The sequence below is a fragment of the Falco peregrinus genome, chromosome 5 (genome assembly GCF_023634155.1).
Source record: "Falco peregrinus isolate bFalPer1 chromosome 5, bFalPer1.pri, whole genome shotgun sequence".
Taxonomy (NCBI): domain Eukaryota; kingdom Metazoa; phylum Chordata; class Aves; order Falconiformes; family Falconidae; genus Falco; species Falco peregrinus.
Genome location: NC_073725.1, coordinates 81951880 through 81968009, shown reverse-complemented (window position 1 = coordinate 81968009; position 16130 = coordinate 81951880). Strand labels below are relative to the sequence as shown.

General features: G+C 43.4%; 1 protein-coding gene across 2 annotated transcripts in view; it reads left to right on the top strand.

Moving 5' to 3' along the window:
• The first annotated feature begins 9785 nt into the window (after nucleotides 1–9785).
• The window catches only part of RAC1 (Rac family small GTPase 1), a 15245-nt gene continuing 8900 nt past the window's right edge, over nucleotides 9786–16130 (top strand). For both annotated transcript variants that reach the window (XM_055804142.1, XM_055804141.1), the window contains exon 1: nucleotides 9786–10014. In XM_055804142.1, the coding sequence (XP_055660117.1) occupies nucleotides 9980–10014 (35 nt within the window). In that variant the 5' untranslated portion in view covers nucleotides 9786–9979. The remainder of the gene's footprint in view (nucleotides 10015–16130) is intronic.

Genomic DNA, 16130 nt, shown 5'->3' with positions numbered 1-16130 from the left:
CGTCCCGGCCCCCCCCCAGCGCCTCCCGTCACGGCCCGGTCGCCTCCCCTCGCGGCCCGGCCCGCCCCAGCGCCCCCCGTCACGGCCCGGTCGCCTCCCCTCGCGGCCCGGCCCGCCCCAGGGCCTTCGCCTCACGGCCCAGCCCCCTCCGCAGGCGCGAAGTCATTCCGGGAGCACCGGAGAGCCGCTGGGATCCTGAAATCCGCTTCTCGCTGCGCTGGCAGCCGGGGAGGAGGCGCCCGCGGGCCGAGGCCAGGGCCGCGCTCCTCCGCCTCAGTGATATTCCCAGTGGGCCCGTCGATACTGGTACCGAGCTCCGCGTTTGAGCGGGGAGGCCGCAATGTTGTTTCCGCAGCTAGGTGGTAACTCTGCAAGCCCCCTGCCTCCACAAGGAGTCACTCCCTATGCTTTTCAAGCAATACTGAAGTGACTTCGAATTTACAACGCAGTGTTCAAGTACAGGTGATACCTAACATTTCTTAAACGTTTTGCAAATGTTTCCGGGGATGCTCTGAGGTAAATTATCATGACACTTGCCTTGCAGGTAGGGGAAAATGCCCCAAAAGATGAATAGATGACCACTAGCATATATGAAGACGGCCCCATCTTTCTCCCCCTAATGGTTTCCATTCAATCGGCTTTTAATAACTCTAAAATGAAACAGAAAAATCAATATTTTGATCTAAACTCCTTGTAAAATGCTGTTTTCTTGCCAGAAAATCAAGCTGGTGCACAGAGAAGGAATAATTCCAGAGCAAAAGTGGGCGCCTTCCTGGGTTTATCTGCAATCCCTCTGTCTGTAACCCATTAGTTGCATAATGGAGCAGAAACCCCCTGTGGGTGTCTGGAAATTGTAAATAGCCCAATTAAGGAAACTGCAGGCACTAGCTTGTGCTCTCGAGAATGTGACTATTTTAAGGATACAGGGTGTTTTGTGAGCTTGTGAGTGTTGGGGGTGAGGAGGTGCTACAGGCTCTTCTAGCCCCAGAAGGGGCAGAACAGCGTTTTAAATGGCAGAACCTGTGAGTGGAGCTGTCCTTAACGCAGTTTTTAACCCCATCCAGCCTCTGAAAAGATTTGAAGGGATCCATTTGGATGTCAGGCCCTTAGATAGCTCCTTCTTAGTGCGAAAATCCCTGATCTACTTCCTTCAGACGCAGTTCTCCAACTTTGGACAGCTGCAGGTCATTAAGTAGATCTGACTGAATTTCAGGCTGTGGAGTTAAATGTCTCAGAGTTACAATTATCTTATTGACTTTTACAAAGCAAAACACCACTTTTTCCCATTAAAAAGATCTCAAGGAAAATGTATCTTAAAACCTGCTTTCTCAGGAATTTGTCCACCTTCCACAGGGCATCCTACCAGGTTCAGAGCTCTTCAGATCCCTCTTTAGCCACAGACTTCTGTTAGTTCTTTAATCAACGATCCTTTCTGTCACCAGGATTGATGTATGATTTTGTATCTTCTGTGTGCCTGGTTGTCTTGAGCCTAACTGTACTATTCCAAAGAGCAAACATTTCAAAGGACCTTATCTGCACTGTTTTTGTTGTGGATAACTTGAAATAATACCCTCATTTTCCCCATAAGTTCATTCAAAAAATATCCCTCAAGTTGTTATTACAGCAAGTTATTAAAAAAAAAAAAAAAACAAAAACAAACACAGAAACTGGAAGTTATGTGTATTATCCCTAAAGTTCATGCAACAGCTTCCGATTCCATAGTGGTTTAACCTCTGTCACAGTTTTCTAAAGACAGGTATAGTGCTTCTGCAAGCAGGAAAATAACATACACAGCAGTAGTTTTACCACTGTGTGGGGTGTCAGTGGTGTCCCCAGTCTCCCTTCTGTGTCAGCTTAGCAGGTCCAGTTTGTGAAGACAGTGATGTATCTTTTTTCCTCCTCATCTGAAGTTTTTAATAATCCTGTTGGTAGTGGAGGCACAGGACTGAGACGTCACTGGAATTCCAAGGTAATTTGAATTCCCGATCGTCTCCATTCCCTTCTCTATTATGCATACTGAGACCGTCTTCTCAACAGCTATGCACAAATGTGATTTAGCTGCCACAGGACATTTAGCTGCTTTTTTAAATTGGAATGTGATGTGATACATAAAGGTTAAATCAGGAAACTGATTAGATTTTATATTTATCAGTAGATATCTGCCAGATTCTTATTAGTTCTGGCTCATGTTGCACATCAAAATAGATATGACATGGTATCAATTTTAAAATCTTGATTAACCATAAATTACTCTTTACACTAAAATAGGCAATGTAATTAATAAATTAGGTCATAATAACAAGTTAGCATTGGTATTGATTTGGATCTATTTAATTAAATAGTGAGATTGATAAAACACTCTTTAGCTTTCCAACAAAGAAAGTAGCAGATAATGCAGTTGAATACCAATTGAAGAGATTCACCAGATTTTGTCACATCAAGATTTGGAAATTAGCTAATTATTTTGACAGTGAAACTAAACCTCAAATCCATCCCACACTTCCTCCTTTGATTTCAGCTCTGTCATGGTGGTAAAATCATTTTCAATTGAGCTATAACACTGATTAATGTGCAGAAGTTCAAAACTATTGACATGCAATCCATGGCTGATGGCTGCAGAGATCTTTTTCCATCACTTTAATGCTATCATCCCATTTTTGCTTTCTAACCCTGACTCGTCTTTCTCTGTTGCATCAGGCAAGCACATCCTTATCTTTTCAAGTCTTTTCATGTTTTATTTCATTTTACCTGAAATTTCTTCTCAGATATTGAAATATTCCTCTATTCAAAGAAAAAATGTTGCTAGTCAACATTACTGACTTGTTACATTTTCAAAATGTTCTTGTAAGTATTCTCAACGTATATCCATTATATTTAAAAGTAATTCCTCATAGGTTGTGCAAAGATTCCTCTGTTCTCCTTCAGGGATCTTAAGTTACCGTATTTCCACAAGAATGGAAAATGAGGCCCTTGACGTGCCTACCACATGGACCAACATGATCTCATTGCATTCCCCTGTTTAACTGTGCCTGTCTGCCCTCTGCTTGGGATAGACCGCTTTTGGGGAGGGAACTCTCTTTGCTCTGGAGCACAACACAGAGTAATCCTTATGCTTGTGATCAAGTCTCCAGGACTCTCTGTAAGAACAAATAACAACATAAACTACAAACACTCAGTATTTATATGGGACAGAGTTTAGCGTTATATATGCTTGCAGTTCTTTCCTTCTGTTGCCTTTTTATATCCATTCCTATGTATGCAAAAATTGCATAAAATGATTGATAAAATGATTGCAAAAGACCGAGATCATAACAGAAACTTGAGAAGGAGGAAAAGTAAAAACATCCTAAACAATAAAACATTTTGTCCTCTTCAGCTCCTGTGATCTGTACTTTTTTGTTCAGTTAAAAACAACCCAGATGGTTCCTAACAAACCCCTTCTTGTGAGTGGGTTTTTTAGGACTGCAAGGAAACTTGTCATCAGCTGTGGCAGCCCATCTGCTGACGCCATGCTTTCCTTCCCCAGCAGTGATCTGCCTTGGCATTCTGGAATCCCAGGCGCCCCTCAGAGAGCTTGTTGACCCTGGTGACAAAAGTATTCAGTTTACTCTTTTGGTTTGTGACAATGTCAAGCTTAGAGCCCCCTCTCTCTAAAATCTGTCAGAAAATTCAGTGTGCAACACACTGGATTCTCACAACACAGTGTTGGCAAGTTATAGATACATGGAAGGCTACCAATAGTAGGAACTCTTGCAGAAGCTGTTGTGTTATAACCCTGTTGCACACAGCTGGCACTGAGGAGCATTGGTACTCCAACACAGGCAATATTAAAAAGGCACAAGACCTCATTGGAACGGGTATTTGTCATCAGTTTAATAAAAGCAGGGTCTAACATTATATCAAAATACCTAGCTGCCAGAAGTAAGCAGAAATACCAGCCACCCAACTGCATCTCCTGGTAAAACAGAAAGGTCATTGACCTCGATTGTTTTGCAAACAGGACAGTTCTGTAATTTCTATATTTAGGAAATGGAGGATAAATCAAACGTTTTTGGGAAGTCTTCCTCTTCACAGAAATTGTTACATAGCAGCTTATCAGTATACAATAACTGAGAAAAAAAAACGTAATTTTTTTCATACAATTTCTATATTCTACTTATGCTAAAATAAGCTAGTTTAAACTTATTTATTCCTCTTAAAAGTTCTTCAGAATTTCTACAAATGGTTCTAGTGAGGAATACGTTCCAGAATATATCATCACTTTTTGACAGTTGTCTTATTTCTGTAATAAATGTGCATTTCTGTTCCGAATGCTGACTGTGCTATATGAGGAACCACTGATTTTAATTTCTGGCTTTGATCTAATGTGGTTTTGAAGCTGTCTGGTTATCGCCTTGCTTTCCACTCCAAGAGCAGTTGTTAGCTGGGATGTGAGTCACAGCTGTGCAGCAGGACAGAGGGAAGCAGGCTTCTTGCCCATCCATCTGTCCTCACACAAACTGACCATAGAAGACTTGGTCGTTTTAGGTGCTAGCTCTCCTAAAGTCCATAAGCTGCTCTGCAAGCCTGGAGCAAAAGAAACAGGAAATCTTTCTAAGCAAATCCAGTGGCCAGGTCAAAGCTTGTAGCCTTTGGTCTTTATTCATGTGAAAAATGATTGGACAGTGGAAGGCAGTAAATACTGAAGTAATACTGAAGGGGCTTATGTAATAGTTAAACCTTTATCCTTTTCCTTAATATTTTAAGGCTCATTTCTGTGAAATGCTTGATATCAAGGTAGGTAGAAGTTGAGGGGAACTTGCAGCTTACGCATTGTGTACTTCAGCAATGCCTCACCTCAAGGCATGATGTGATGTGGACAGTTATAAAAAGGCTTATTCCCATATTTCTGCTGAGGGAGTTACAGCGATAAAAAAATGAAGTGACACAGAGAAGTCTCAGGTCCTTGTTTATAAATATATAATGATGTCTCTATTCCAGAAAGCTTACAGCCACATACAGGGATTACTGTGCATAGTCCCACTGCTTTCAACAACGGTTCTCACTGTAGTAAGCACTGTCTGTTGCTGCTTGCTAAACCTGAGGGTTGACGTAAGTGAATGCAAAGCCTTATGTGGTTTTTATAACTGAAATTCTTGACAGAAGAGGTATTTATCAGAAGTTACCTAAAGAAAATACAGGAGTTGTTTCTGTTGTATATGTTATGAGTTAAATCATCTATGCTAATATCACATGAATGTGATGAATTTATTTTACACTGCTTCATTATTAATGTAGTGATTTATATACTAACATTTTATTGTTACGCTTCTTTAATTTGTTCTCTTTGATGCAGCAAATGCTGACATTTAAAAGTTGTGGTTCCTTTTTTATTGCTGGCTTTGGTTCCTCTAGAGCAGACTGAGTACTATATTTGAACAACGTACGTATCACATGCTAGTACAGGTTTTTTCCAACACTCAGGAAACTCATCATGCAAAAAATGTCTGCCTGGAATATCTAAAAATTGCAGACCACTGCTTGTGGATTATGTTATTTTCAAACATGAATTTTATGTCACAGTATCTCCCCAACTTCAGTGAAGGTGTTCTGAATTTCCTTCACAGTGATAGTGTCACTTTCCTAATTAAAACTGTGTGCTCCATTAGCTTGATGAAGACACGTAACTAAAGAATTCAAAGATCATTAAGCAAAAAACTTCAGAATCTCAGGCAACTTTTAGGTGTGATTCTTTAAGTGCTAGTTACTACCCAAACAGCTTGAGTAAGTACTGCTATCCTGATTTTTTAAAAGCAGGAAGGCAGAGGGGCTCAGTGAGTGACAGGCCAGAAAGGCAGGTAACACCACAGGTGGAACTAGAGTCCAGGAAGGAATTTTGTGTGCCTAGTGCTGTGCATTAAGATTGCTTTCTACCATTTACTATACCCCTAATACTACATCATCAATCACCTGACTTTTACCACCATCTAAAATTAGTATAAAACCAAGCGTTAAGTGAAACTTTTTAAAGACAATTCTTTTAGCTATTTTAAGATGCAAAAGCATCTGAAAACACCATTTTTCTCCAGTAAGAGAAATCTCTCTTCAGTTGTTTTGGGTGGGGTCTTTTGCTTCTGATTTTATTACAAATATCTAAAGAGAGAAGAGTGCAGTATGTCAAAAACCTTATTCCACCCTCTGACACTTTGTGATATGCTTGTGCTTCATGCAAAATTGGCTCTTGCACTTCAGTCCACCCCCTAGTTTCAAGTAGCTGTGAATTAAGATTACAACTTTTTGTGCCTAGAAGTTTTTATGCTATTGGTAAAGACAGGCTGTTACTTTTGTTCTAGATACTGTAGCATGCTGTTTCCTGAAGGTGACTGAACAGAACTGGTGTCAGCAGGAAGTGTCATCTAGAAGTCAGAGAACAGACCTGTGAATCACTCTTAGGTGTTCTGTTCATTTCACTGACATGTTTCCCTGTATCTACAATGTGTATACTGGTCCCTCACTACCGCTCTGTGCATTTGTTTGTGGCTTTATCAATGAACTAACATGTTAAAGAAGACAGTAATAGTTGGGATGAAAGATACTATAAAAGTGCAAATAATTATTGTCTCTGTAATGCTGATAGTCTGTGTCATAGTGAGTAGAACTTTCCAGTATTGCATCAGCGTGATTACCCTGCCACTCCCCATCCACAAAGGAGAAAAATGCTCCTTCAGTGCCAGCACATACACAATGAACACATTCAGACAGTATCCAAAACAATTTAAAATAATGATTTCCTCTTAGTGTCTAAGAAAAAGACTTTCAACAATTGTAATGGATGAGAGAAAATAAGGTTGTGGAGCAATATTAGGACTGATCTAAGCCTCAACTTTATGATTCATGATCTTATCAGAATTATGGAAAGATTTATAATTGGTTATTGTTACTGCCATTCATTATTTATTTTTCACATCTCTGTGTAGTGCATTTGTAACTATTATATATAATACAACGGTGTTTGTTATTAACTTCTCATTCCCTTGCCCTGCCTTTCATACTGCTCTCTAAGTTTCTTTTTTGTCAAACTAATGTTTCAATATGTTCCCCGTGTCACACTCTCCTCTCTGTTCTCAGGGAAAAAAACATACCTGCTGTTAAGTGTTAAGCATTTGTAGCACCATTGAAGTTATTTGTTTGTTTAAAAACAAATACACTACATACTAGTTAAAAAAGATGCAAGAATAAGTATATGCTTATATAGTAAGATATAGTGTGTATATATATATACACACTATATATATATAGTGAACTATAGTAAAATTTAATAATAGAATAATTAACACATCATGTATTCTAAGGAGCATACACACGAGTAACAATTTGTCTTCCAGGGCAAATAAGGAAAGTTACTTTAAAAGAGATACCAACTAGGATTGCAAATACACAATTTTGAGCAATTCCTAAAGGCTCCTTTTTATCATATTTGAGGAAATAAAGATTTACAAATGTGTGGTGAAAAAATTTATAAATCTGTTACCATCATCATCTATCCAAACTGTAATATGGTTTATAATGAGTAACAGTAAATATTTGTCTAGGTATTTTCTAATGTTGGTGATTATAAATTCAATTGGGTATAAAACTGTCAATTTAAAAAAAAATTCAAAGTATACGCTTGAGTTTTAACTCAAGTATTTTTTTGACAATGCAAAACAATTAGTCCCAAAAGAATGGGATGGAGGAGCACTGAAACATTGCTTGTCTCATGACAGATCATAAAAGCAGTTTGTGCCAATGTATTTTCTCTACTATAGCCTTCATCCCTGGTTTTGTATGCTATTTTGTAACAGTATTGTAAATTTTGTTGTGCCTCTTTTTCATGTAAAAAACTAATAATCCATTTGTTTTACGCTAGATTAAAAACAAAACAAAACAAAAAACAGTGGAGGAATAGGTAGGTGGTGGGAAAATAAGAAGCAGTTTTGCATGTGCCTTGAATCTCCCATGCGATGGGTCTCCCCAGGACTGTAACAAAAATTAGACAGTCTTCATGTCTGCTCTATTTCTGTGCAGTATCTCAAAGGCCCCAAAAGCAGTGGTGGCAGCCAAGAACAGCAGGAGCACTGCGCGATACTGCCCACACCTCTCTTCCGCAGCTCCTGGCTGCCGGGTAGAGAACAGTTGCCAGGTCATTGACAGCGGCAGTCTTGGCTTTAAGGATACGTAGCTGAAATGACAAGTCATTTCGGCTTCCATCTGTATGAGGGAACATGGATATTCAAGTGTTCCAAAAATAGCCTTTCAGTTCACAGCAACAGTTACAATGTTTTCCTCACTGATGTGAACCATCTGACAGTTATCTTTGCTCCGCGAAAGAAAAATGGAAGTAAATATTGGGGAATGCTCTGTCCACTGATCAGGTTGCTGTGTGGTATCAAAATAATTTAGAAATGTTCTGAAATTACTAGGAGATCAAATCACTAGAAAACCACCTGTTATGGTACACTATATAAATTTCAGTGAATTCAGCATCACTTTGCAGAAGCAGCATGTGCACGGGCCCCTTCCTCATACTTTCTTTGAGGAATGGGTGGCAGTGCAAACAAAGGGAATAGTGGCTGTGTGCATCAGTCCAACCAGAAGCTTCTTTGCTAAGTAGAATTATGGCAAGAACTAACTGTAGAAATTAAAAAGACTCCTGGGATGATCACACCTGCTCTGCTTGACTTTTACTTCAGTATTTCCTGAAAATAACTGGTTTGCTTGGGGAAAAAAGAAACCCAAGGCTCCGTGTAGCCTGACAGTCAGTGGGCTGTCCCATCTTGTGAAGAATGACTGTGGAGTGATCTGGTCTAAAACTTGCCAGCAGTTAATTAATGTCATAGCACGTCGGGAGCAGGGAGGGCAGAGTGAAGATCCGTCGATGAAGGGAAGCGTTTTGGCTGCACGCTGTGCTGGCACACTGGGTGAGATGGACGGTCCCATGGCTGCCTGGGGCAAATGAGCATCTACCCACAGCAGCACAGCAGGAACGCTGCGGGTCGTCTCCGGTGACTTGAGTTACGTCAGCTCAGTACATCTGTAGGGCAAACCTAATTGTGCATTAACGTGCTTCATGAGATGTGAAGAATTAGGTTGCGGGTCGATGCTATCGGGTTCTGCCGGAAGGTGTCAGAAGGCCGCTTTTTGTTTTGAGAGGGGTTTGTCGCGATGCGACAGGGTGGCTGCCGGGTCAGTACACCAGCAGCGAGCGGTGCAGGCGGCTGGTGCGGGGTGATGCCCTGACTCGCACCCACGGCCGGGCGCCGGCGGAGACGGCAGCGCGGCCTCCCCGCTGAGGGGGCTGCTCCCCGCGGCCTGCAGCCGCCACCAGCCCTGCTCGCCGCACGGGGCTGCCTGCTGCCTCAGCAGCGCCAGCACATGACATCACGTTTCAGTACGGCTCTGACTGATTAAAGAAGAAAAAAAAAAAGGGGAGGGGGTGTCACCCTGGGGGCCTCCCCGGTGCTGAGGCGGAGAAGCCGGAGGCAGGCCCCCACTGCCGGACTGGGTTAGTAGCACAAGCATGGCGGCCGCTGCTGCTCGGAGGTGAGCGGTGCCGAGCGCGCCCGAAACCCTCCCGAAGCCCTCCCTGCGCGACGGAGAAACCCGAGCGCTGCCGAAGCGGTCCGAAGCCCGCTCGGCTCAGCGCGCCGTCTGGCCGAAGAGGCCCGAAGCGGCGGCACCGAAGCGGCTCCCCGTGAGGGCGGGGTGTCGGCGAGCAGGGCCGGAGGCGGGGCCGCGGGGGCCGAGCGCAGCCCGGCCGGATGTGAGTGGAGCCGCCGCTTCCTGTTTCCCCGCAGTCCTCCCTCTCCCCGCCTTGGGTGGTGGCCGCTGCCTCGTCCCCGCTGCCAGGCACAGGGCGGAGGCGGCCGCGACCCGGTGCGGAGACCGCCGCCGGCTCCCTTCTTGCGCGGCCCTCCCCGCCCCGCTCAGCAGCAGCACCCGCCGCCGCGGCGCAGCCCCGATGCAGGCCATCAAGTGTGTGGTGGTGGGCGACGGGTAAGTCTGAGGGGATCCCTCGGTCGGGCCCTCGCCATGAGGAGCTCCGCCGGCTCCCGGGGGCTGGAGGGGGGGCCCGTGGGGCCGGGAGCGGCGCGGGACGCCCGGGCCCCGCCGCAAGTTGCGGGCGCCCCCGCGGCGGGGCTCGGGCGCGGCCGTGCGGCCCCTGAGGGGCGCGGGGGCTGGCCGGGGTCGGCGGCGAGGCGGGGGGTGGGGGCGAGTGGGTGGCGGCCGCGGCTTCCTGCCGGTGGCGGGGGAGGGGAGGGAAGCGTGGGGCACGGCGGGGAGCGCTGCGAGCAAATGGTGGCCGCCGCGGCAGCGGGCGGCGGGGGCCGCCGCTGGGGTGTCCCGGGGCGGCGGGGCCCCCGGTGCTGGCTTCCCCCCGAGCCCCGGGTGGCGGCTGGGGATGGCGCCCCGGGGGTGGGCGCTGTGGCGGGGGCCGGGTGACTCGCTGGCGCTGAGGGGAGCGGCTGCCGCGGGCGGGGGGTGTGCGAGGCCTGGGCGGCGGGGCGCCCCCTCCCCCCCCCCGCACCCGTCCCGCGCAGCGCTGGGCGCGCCGGAGCGGGCCGGGTGTGCTGGGGAAAAAACTTACCGCGCTTTAACGATAGGAGAAATTTCATATGGATTTGAAATACCGTTTGTGAAAGTAACACGCTGCTGTTTGTAGCTTAATTTTTGGCATCCGATTCTTGCAGTAAAACTAAGCGAAATGCGCTGAACTCTAAGCGGGTCAGAAACGCTTGTGAGCAGGGGCTGCTTTCTGAGTGTGTGCGGCTGGTCTTGGGGGCTCCTGCCTAAAGGGGGCTAATAAAGCACTTGGAATACGAATAATCAGCGGTTTACTTGCTGCAAAGAACTGTTAGACCTACAGCGTTCTAATATGGTGTTGCTAATATGTGAAACAACTCGAGGATGCTTTGTAGGATAGAGGTAACTTAAGTTTAGCTGTTGGATTTCAACGCGAGGAATGCTGGAATTGTGGCGAGGAAAGAGTTTGTGTGTTTGCTACTTTTGAATATCCTCCATGATGCTATTCCCCCCAAGTCAGAGGCGTTCTTTCTCTTACTGGATGCTAGAGCTCAGGGGAGCATCATAGGCCAGCTGGAAAACAAGACTTGTCTTACACAGTTTGAGAGGTTTTGGTTTTTTTTCCCCCCTTAGGAGAAACAAAAATGCCAGTGTAGGCTGAGCATAATTGGTATCACAGCAAACTCCTGTAGATGACAGAGGAGTGAAGTGTAGCTAAATGGTCTTGCCACTGCCTGCAATTTCACGTGGTGGCTTAATCTTCAAATTATTTGTGTGTGGGGTTTTTTTTTTGTGGTTTGTTTTTTAAGATGTACCTTTCCTAAAAAGTATGGTTGAAAGATAAATTTACTCTGTGTGACCGATTTGTTTTGACTTGCTGTGTAAGATTTTGAGCAATATGAACTTGAAGTGGTATCTTGACAAATGAAGACTTTTCATAGTAAAGTAATTCTTTGATTCCAGATAGGATAACTATGGTTATATTGATTTTTAAAACCAACAAATTTGCTTTTCGACTTTTTTTTTTCTTAATTCAACTGAACTGTGTTTGTGGCAATGCTGTAAATAAATGCAATGCATCATTTTGGGTGGGGGAAAAAAGTTCAGTCTACTTCCTCCACTAGATTTGAGAACTCAGCACAGACAAACTGTATAATATTCAGTAATGCATTCAACGAAAGAGTTCTTTACATCATTTGCTTTGTAAACCATCCCAGTTCCTAACATGTTTATTGCTGTTTGTCTTGGAAATGAAAGCAGTGTAATTCTGCCTGAGTTTTGTACATATGTGTGAACAAAATACAGTGGTTCAATTTGTTTTCCTTCTTCCTTAGTTAGAAGCAAGTATCTCTTAAGGCTCCATTCAGGTACAGTTGCTCATTTTTGGTAGCTTTGTATCATTCTCCATTCAGTGTTTTTAAAACATACTTAACTATGTTTCTCTGCGCCGCTGCTTCAAAAGTTCAACCATTACAGGTATTCTAGGAGATGTGTAGTGTTTGGCTTAGATAAGGCTAAAGCCTTAGTGTTTCTGTAAAACAATGCAAGTTAAAGATTTGCTCACGTAATATAAAACTTGGGTATTGTTTTATGTACCCTGCACAAAGATCTGCTAGGAACAAAATAAAGCTGTAGAAGTACCTGTGTGATTATTCTTCTCTTAATTTGTCAATGTGTAGGCTTTCTCATAGGTAACTCATGTTTGTTCTTACAGCTTTGGTTAGTATCTGTTTAGGCAATTAATTTGACTAGAAAAACATGGCATGTGTGTTAGTTGGCTATCATACCCTTTTTTCTTCACTGTGAGGGTGGTGTTGGGGAAAAATAAATGGCAACTGTTGCTTTGACTTCTTGATGATACAGAGCAGTAGGAATGTGCAGGAGAAATGAAGAGTACTCCACTTGAGTAACTGCAGGAATTGCTGTTGATTGACAGTTGAGAAAAAGCATTGGTGTAAGTTATTTTTAGCAGCTTTTGTTTTCACTCTGAAAAGGCAGCTGTTAAGTGGTGTGAAGTCTCCAGTGATGTCGGGGAAGTTCTGCGTTTTTGAGAAACGGTTACTAGATGTGACTAGAAATGGTCACACTTTGCACTCTTTTGTAGGCATTTTTTAATTATAGAAATACTGTAAGAACAAGAGCAGTGAACTAAGAGTCCCTGTTGGGAATTCTGCTTAACTTGAGGCCTTACCTGCTAAAGCCATACTCTATTTGATTTGATAGCTTGTTGAGATAGCTTTGATTTGATAGATTTGTTGAGAAGCCGGGGGGTAGGGTAATCGACTCCTTGTTGAATGTAGTGCAGTGTTTGTGTAAGATGCTGGACACATCAAGTCCCTCCAGTGCAATCTGTAGAGAGTACAGTGACTTGAAATTTAGGAACTTCTGTTACCAAACTTGTAAAGTAAAAAAAAAAAAAAGGCAGCATTGTAGGTACTGAACAGCATATTTAGGAGAGGGTGTGTCACAGCGAGTAAAACAACTTATCTGGCAGAGCTGTATGTAACTAAACCTACTCTAGCAAGAATACTGAACTTTTTGATCTGAGGGTGCTACTAGAGGAATCTCAGCTACTGTTTAATATTTGAGTGAAGACCTGGGCTGTTGTGCATGGTGTCTGCTAAGGGAGGTAGTTCGCGTGGATCAGAGAAAGAAAAATGACATAAAGCTTTTTATGAAGGCTGCTGCCTGTTTGCAGGTATCGGTGTTTCCAGAATTAAACCAGTCAGTACTTTAGCTGGCCTCCACTACCATGGCTGCAAATGGGAACTAAATTCTCCCAAGCAGTTTTTAGTGGTAGGAGGTTCTCAATGATCTGTGCAGCTCTGGTGCGTTTATGGTGGAAGAAATGCTGGTGCAGGTCCTCCAATGGCATTTTCATTGCGTCTTGTGGCTCCCGGCAGCTCTAATGCAGTGGGGAAACTTCATAAAGCTTGTTAGTGTAAATAAGGCCAGGAAAGAGATGACATGTTTTACTTTCAAGAATTAATACATATGCAGTTATATAAATACATTAATTCCTGGATGGTACCTGCAAGCAGTAAGAGACTCGGTACCGTCTTTTGTAAGCCTTTTGCTTATTAAGTGGTTAAAACACTGGATTTCTGTAGGCCATATTTTAAATTACAGTCAAATGTTACTAGTTTCATTTATGTAATAGTGGGTGGACAGAGCTATGATTAAGTAGTTGCTAGAAATCTTGTTATGACTAATCTCGGTTTGGTGTTATTTTAGTTTCTTAGTCTTGGCCTTTACATACAGAGATTTATATTTTGCCAAACAGTTGGAACTCTCTTTAGGGGAGTTGCTTTAATACAGAAGTTGAAAGTATCAAAAAGTTGATAAAATACTTAGAGGATGTACTTTATTTATAATGGTAGGCATTGGTGTTTATTTTTAAGGCCGGTGACCATAATGATCTGATTTGTAGGGCGGTGAGCCAAAAGGCAAGGGAAACAGGAAACCTAGATGGAGCAAGTCTGAAACAGGGTTGTTGAACGTGTTTGTTCTTGTTTAAATTACTCTGGCCGATTGGTGCTGCAGAAACACACTACAGGCACTTCCAGGCTTGGAATGAAATCTCTCGCCACCTCCTTCCTGCGCTGTTCTGATTAGCCAGAGCAGACTCACCAGTTTCAGTGCAAGGTGAGCAAAGGAGCCTGGGTGCAGAGAAAAGTTCTTGATCCACTGCTGAAAACGGTTGAGTTCAACATTAATTTGTTAGCAGCTTAGATGACCTGTAATGAACTTACTGGAAAATGAAGCGTCAGACCAACAGGTTCTAGAAGTGTGAGAACACGTAACCTCTGTGCCTAAAGAAATTTCCCAAAGAAGCTGATGGCTTTTGCCCCTCTTGGGATTTTGAAGGTTTTCACATTGTCCTTTGTAAGCTGGACCAGAGTAACCTGCTTTATAGCGTCGTGAGTGCAGTTCAGCAATATATTCAAACGATCTAACTGATAGCTCAGGGAGCTAAAATAGCAAGTTGTCCTTATGGGGGAGGCGGAGTGAGTAGCTTCCCTTAACTCCTAGTTCCAGCTTGTTACAGATTCAGTGAGTGCTAGTGCAAGAGATAAGATGGCATCTTCTCTTTTGACAGCTGTTTAAATTAGTTAGTTGCATTCTCTGCTCCCTGATTCTTTCCCACAGAAGTTTTTGAAGGGCAAATCCCTCCCCTGCTTTTGAACACAAGTGTGTCTTAAGGCTGTTACTACAGGAGAACCTTCAGAGATTGTGCTTCTCAAGAACAGAGTTAAATGCCCCCTCTTGTTGTGTCTTGGTAAAAGAGAGTGCATGCTGAAAGGAAAAAAAAATAATCCAAACCAAATGCCTCAGACTGTGCAAGGAGCTGACATCTAGTTTCCTTAGAAGCAGCTGTGAAAAGTAATGTGGAAAACTGCCTGGTATGATCAGAGTGAGCTGCAGCAGATGGGTTGTTAAGCTAGGTGTCAGATGAGAAACATAAAATTACAATTAAAAAATGGGCTTGTAAGATAAAATCCTAGGTAATTTTGCACACTGAAGCAACTTTTCCATAGCTCAGGCATTTAAGCTGATGTTGTCAGATGCTGCTATCAAGTAATGTCTTGGGCTAAGGCAGTATGGAACTGCTTGAAGTTTAATGGACACTTGTTACAGATTGAGCTACAACGTACGGGCTAACTTGTGGTTGTGACAAAGCTCAAATTTACTTAACCTGGCTTAAACTGTGAGTCACTAGGCAAGGGTGGTTGGTTAATATTGAGTGTGAAATCATTTTAAATGTTTTAAAGACGCCCTTTGGGAAGGGACAGTTCACGTGCTTCCAAATAAAGAGAAGAAATGCAGTGACTTAAGTGGATGTTACCTAGTAAAATTCAGATAGGAATGCCTCAAAACGCTTGCAGCTGGAGAAAGCCCTTCACTAAAGCTTATTGCTGAGTTACTTTTTTTTTTTTTCTTCTGCAGAAGCTAAAGGTTAATAGGGTATTTTTAGTAATAGCATTTAGTTCTCGGGGGTTTTTTGTTTGTTTTGGTTTTATATTAACTGTAGTTCTAGACTAAAACTGTAATGAGTTCCTTCAGCTTGTGAAAGATTTTGTTCAGGAGGCTCGTGAGTCAAGCCTAACACTAATGGCAAGATTATATGTGTGAGTACAGTATGGTTTCACAGTTACTGCTGACTTGCTTTGAGCAAATCCTTGTATGATAAAACATCTGCAAGACAATGCATTTTTCCTTGTATGGGAGTTTGTCTGGATCAGGAGTGATCAGGGAAGACTGTAAGGCTAGCTGGGCACTATTGCTTTTGAGGAACTAGTTGCACACTCACCCCTGGAATCTCTCGCACTGTTAAAAGGATTATGCGCTTCAAGTGAGAAGCCAGCCTGGGAACCCGTCTGCAGTGTTAGAAACACACTTTGTAGGGTCTATTTTAAAAAAGAAATGTCCGCTCTTGTGTCTTCCAACCCTTTGACTGAAACTAACACAAATTCAGTGGTGTCGTTAATCTAATGTTTGACTTGAGATATAAGATGCGGGGAGGGAAGGAGCTGGCTGCCAGAGTTTTGATGGAAACCTGGAACAGAACCTTCTCCTGCCCCCATTTG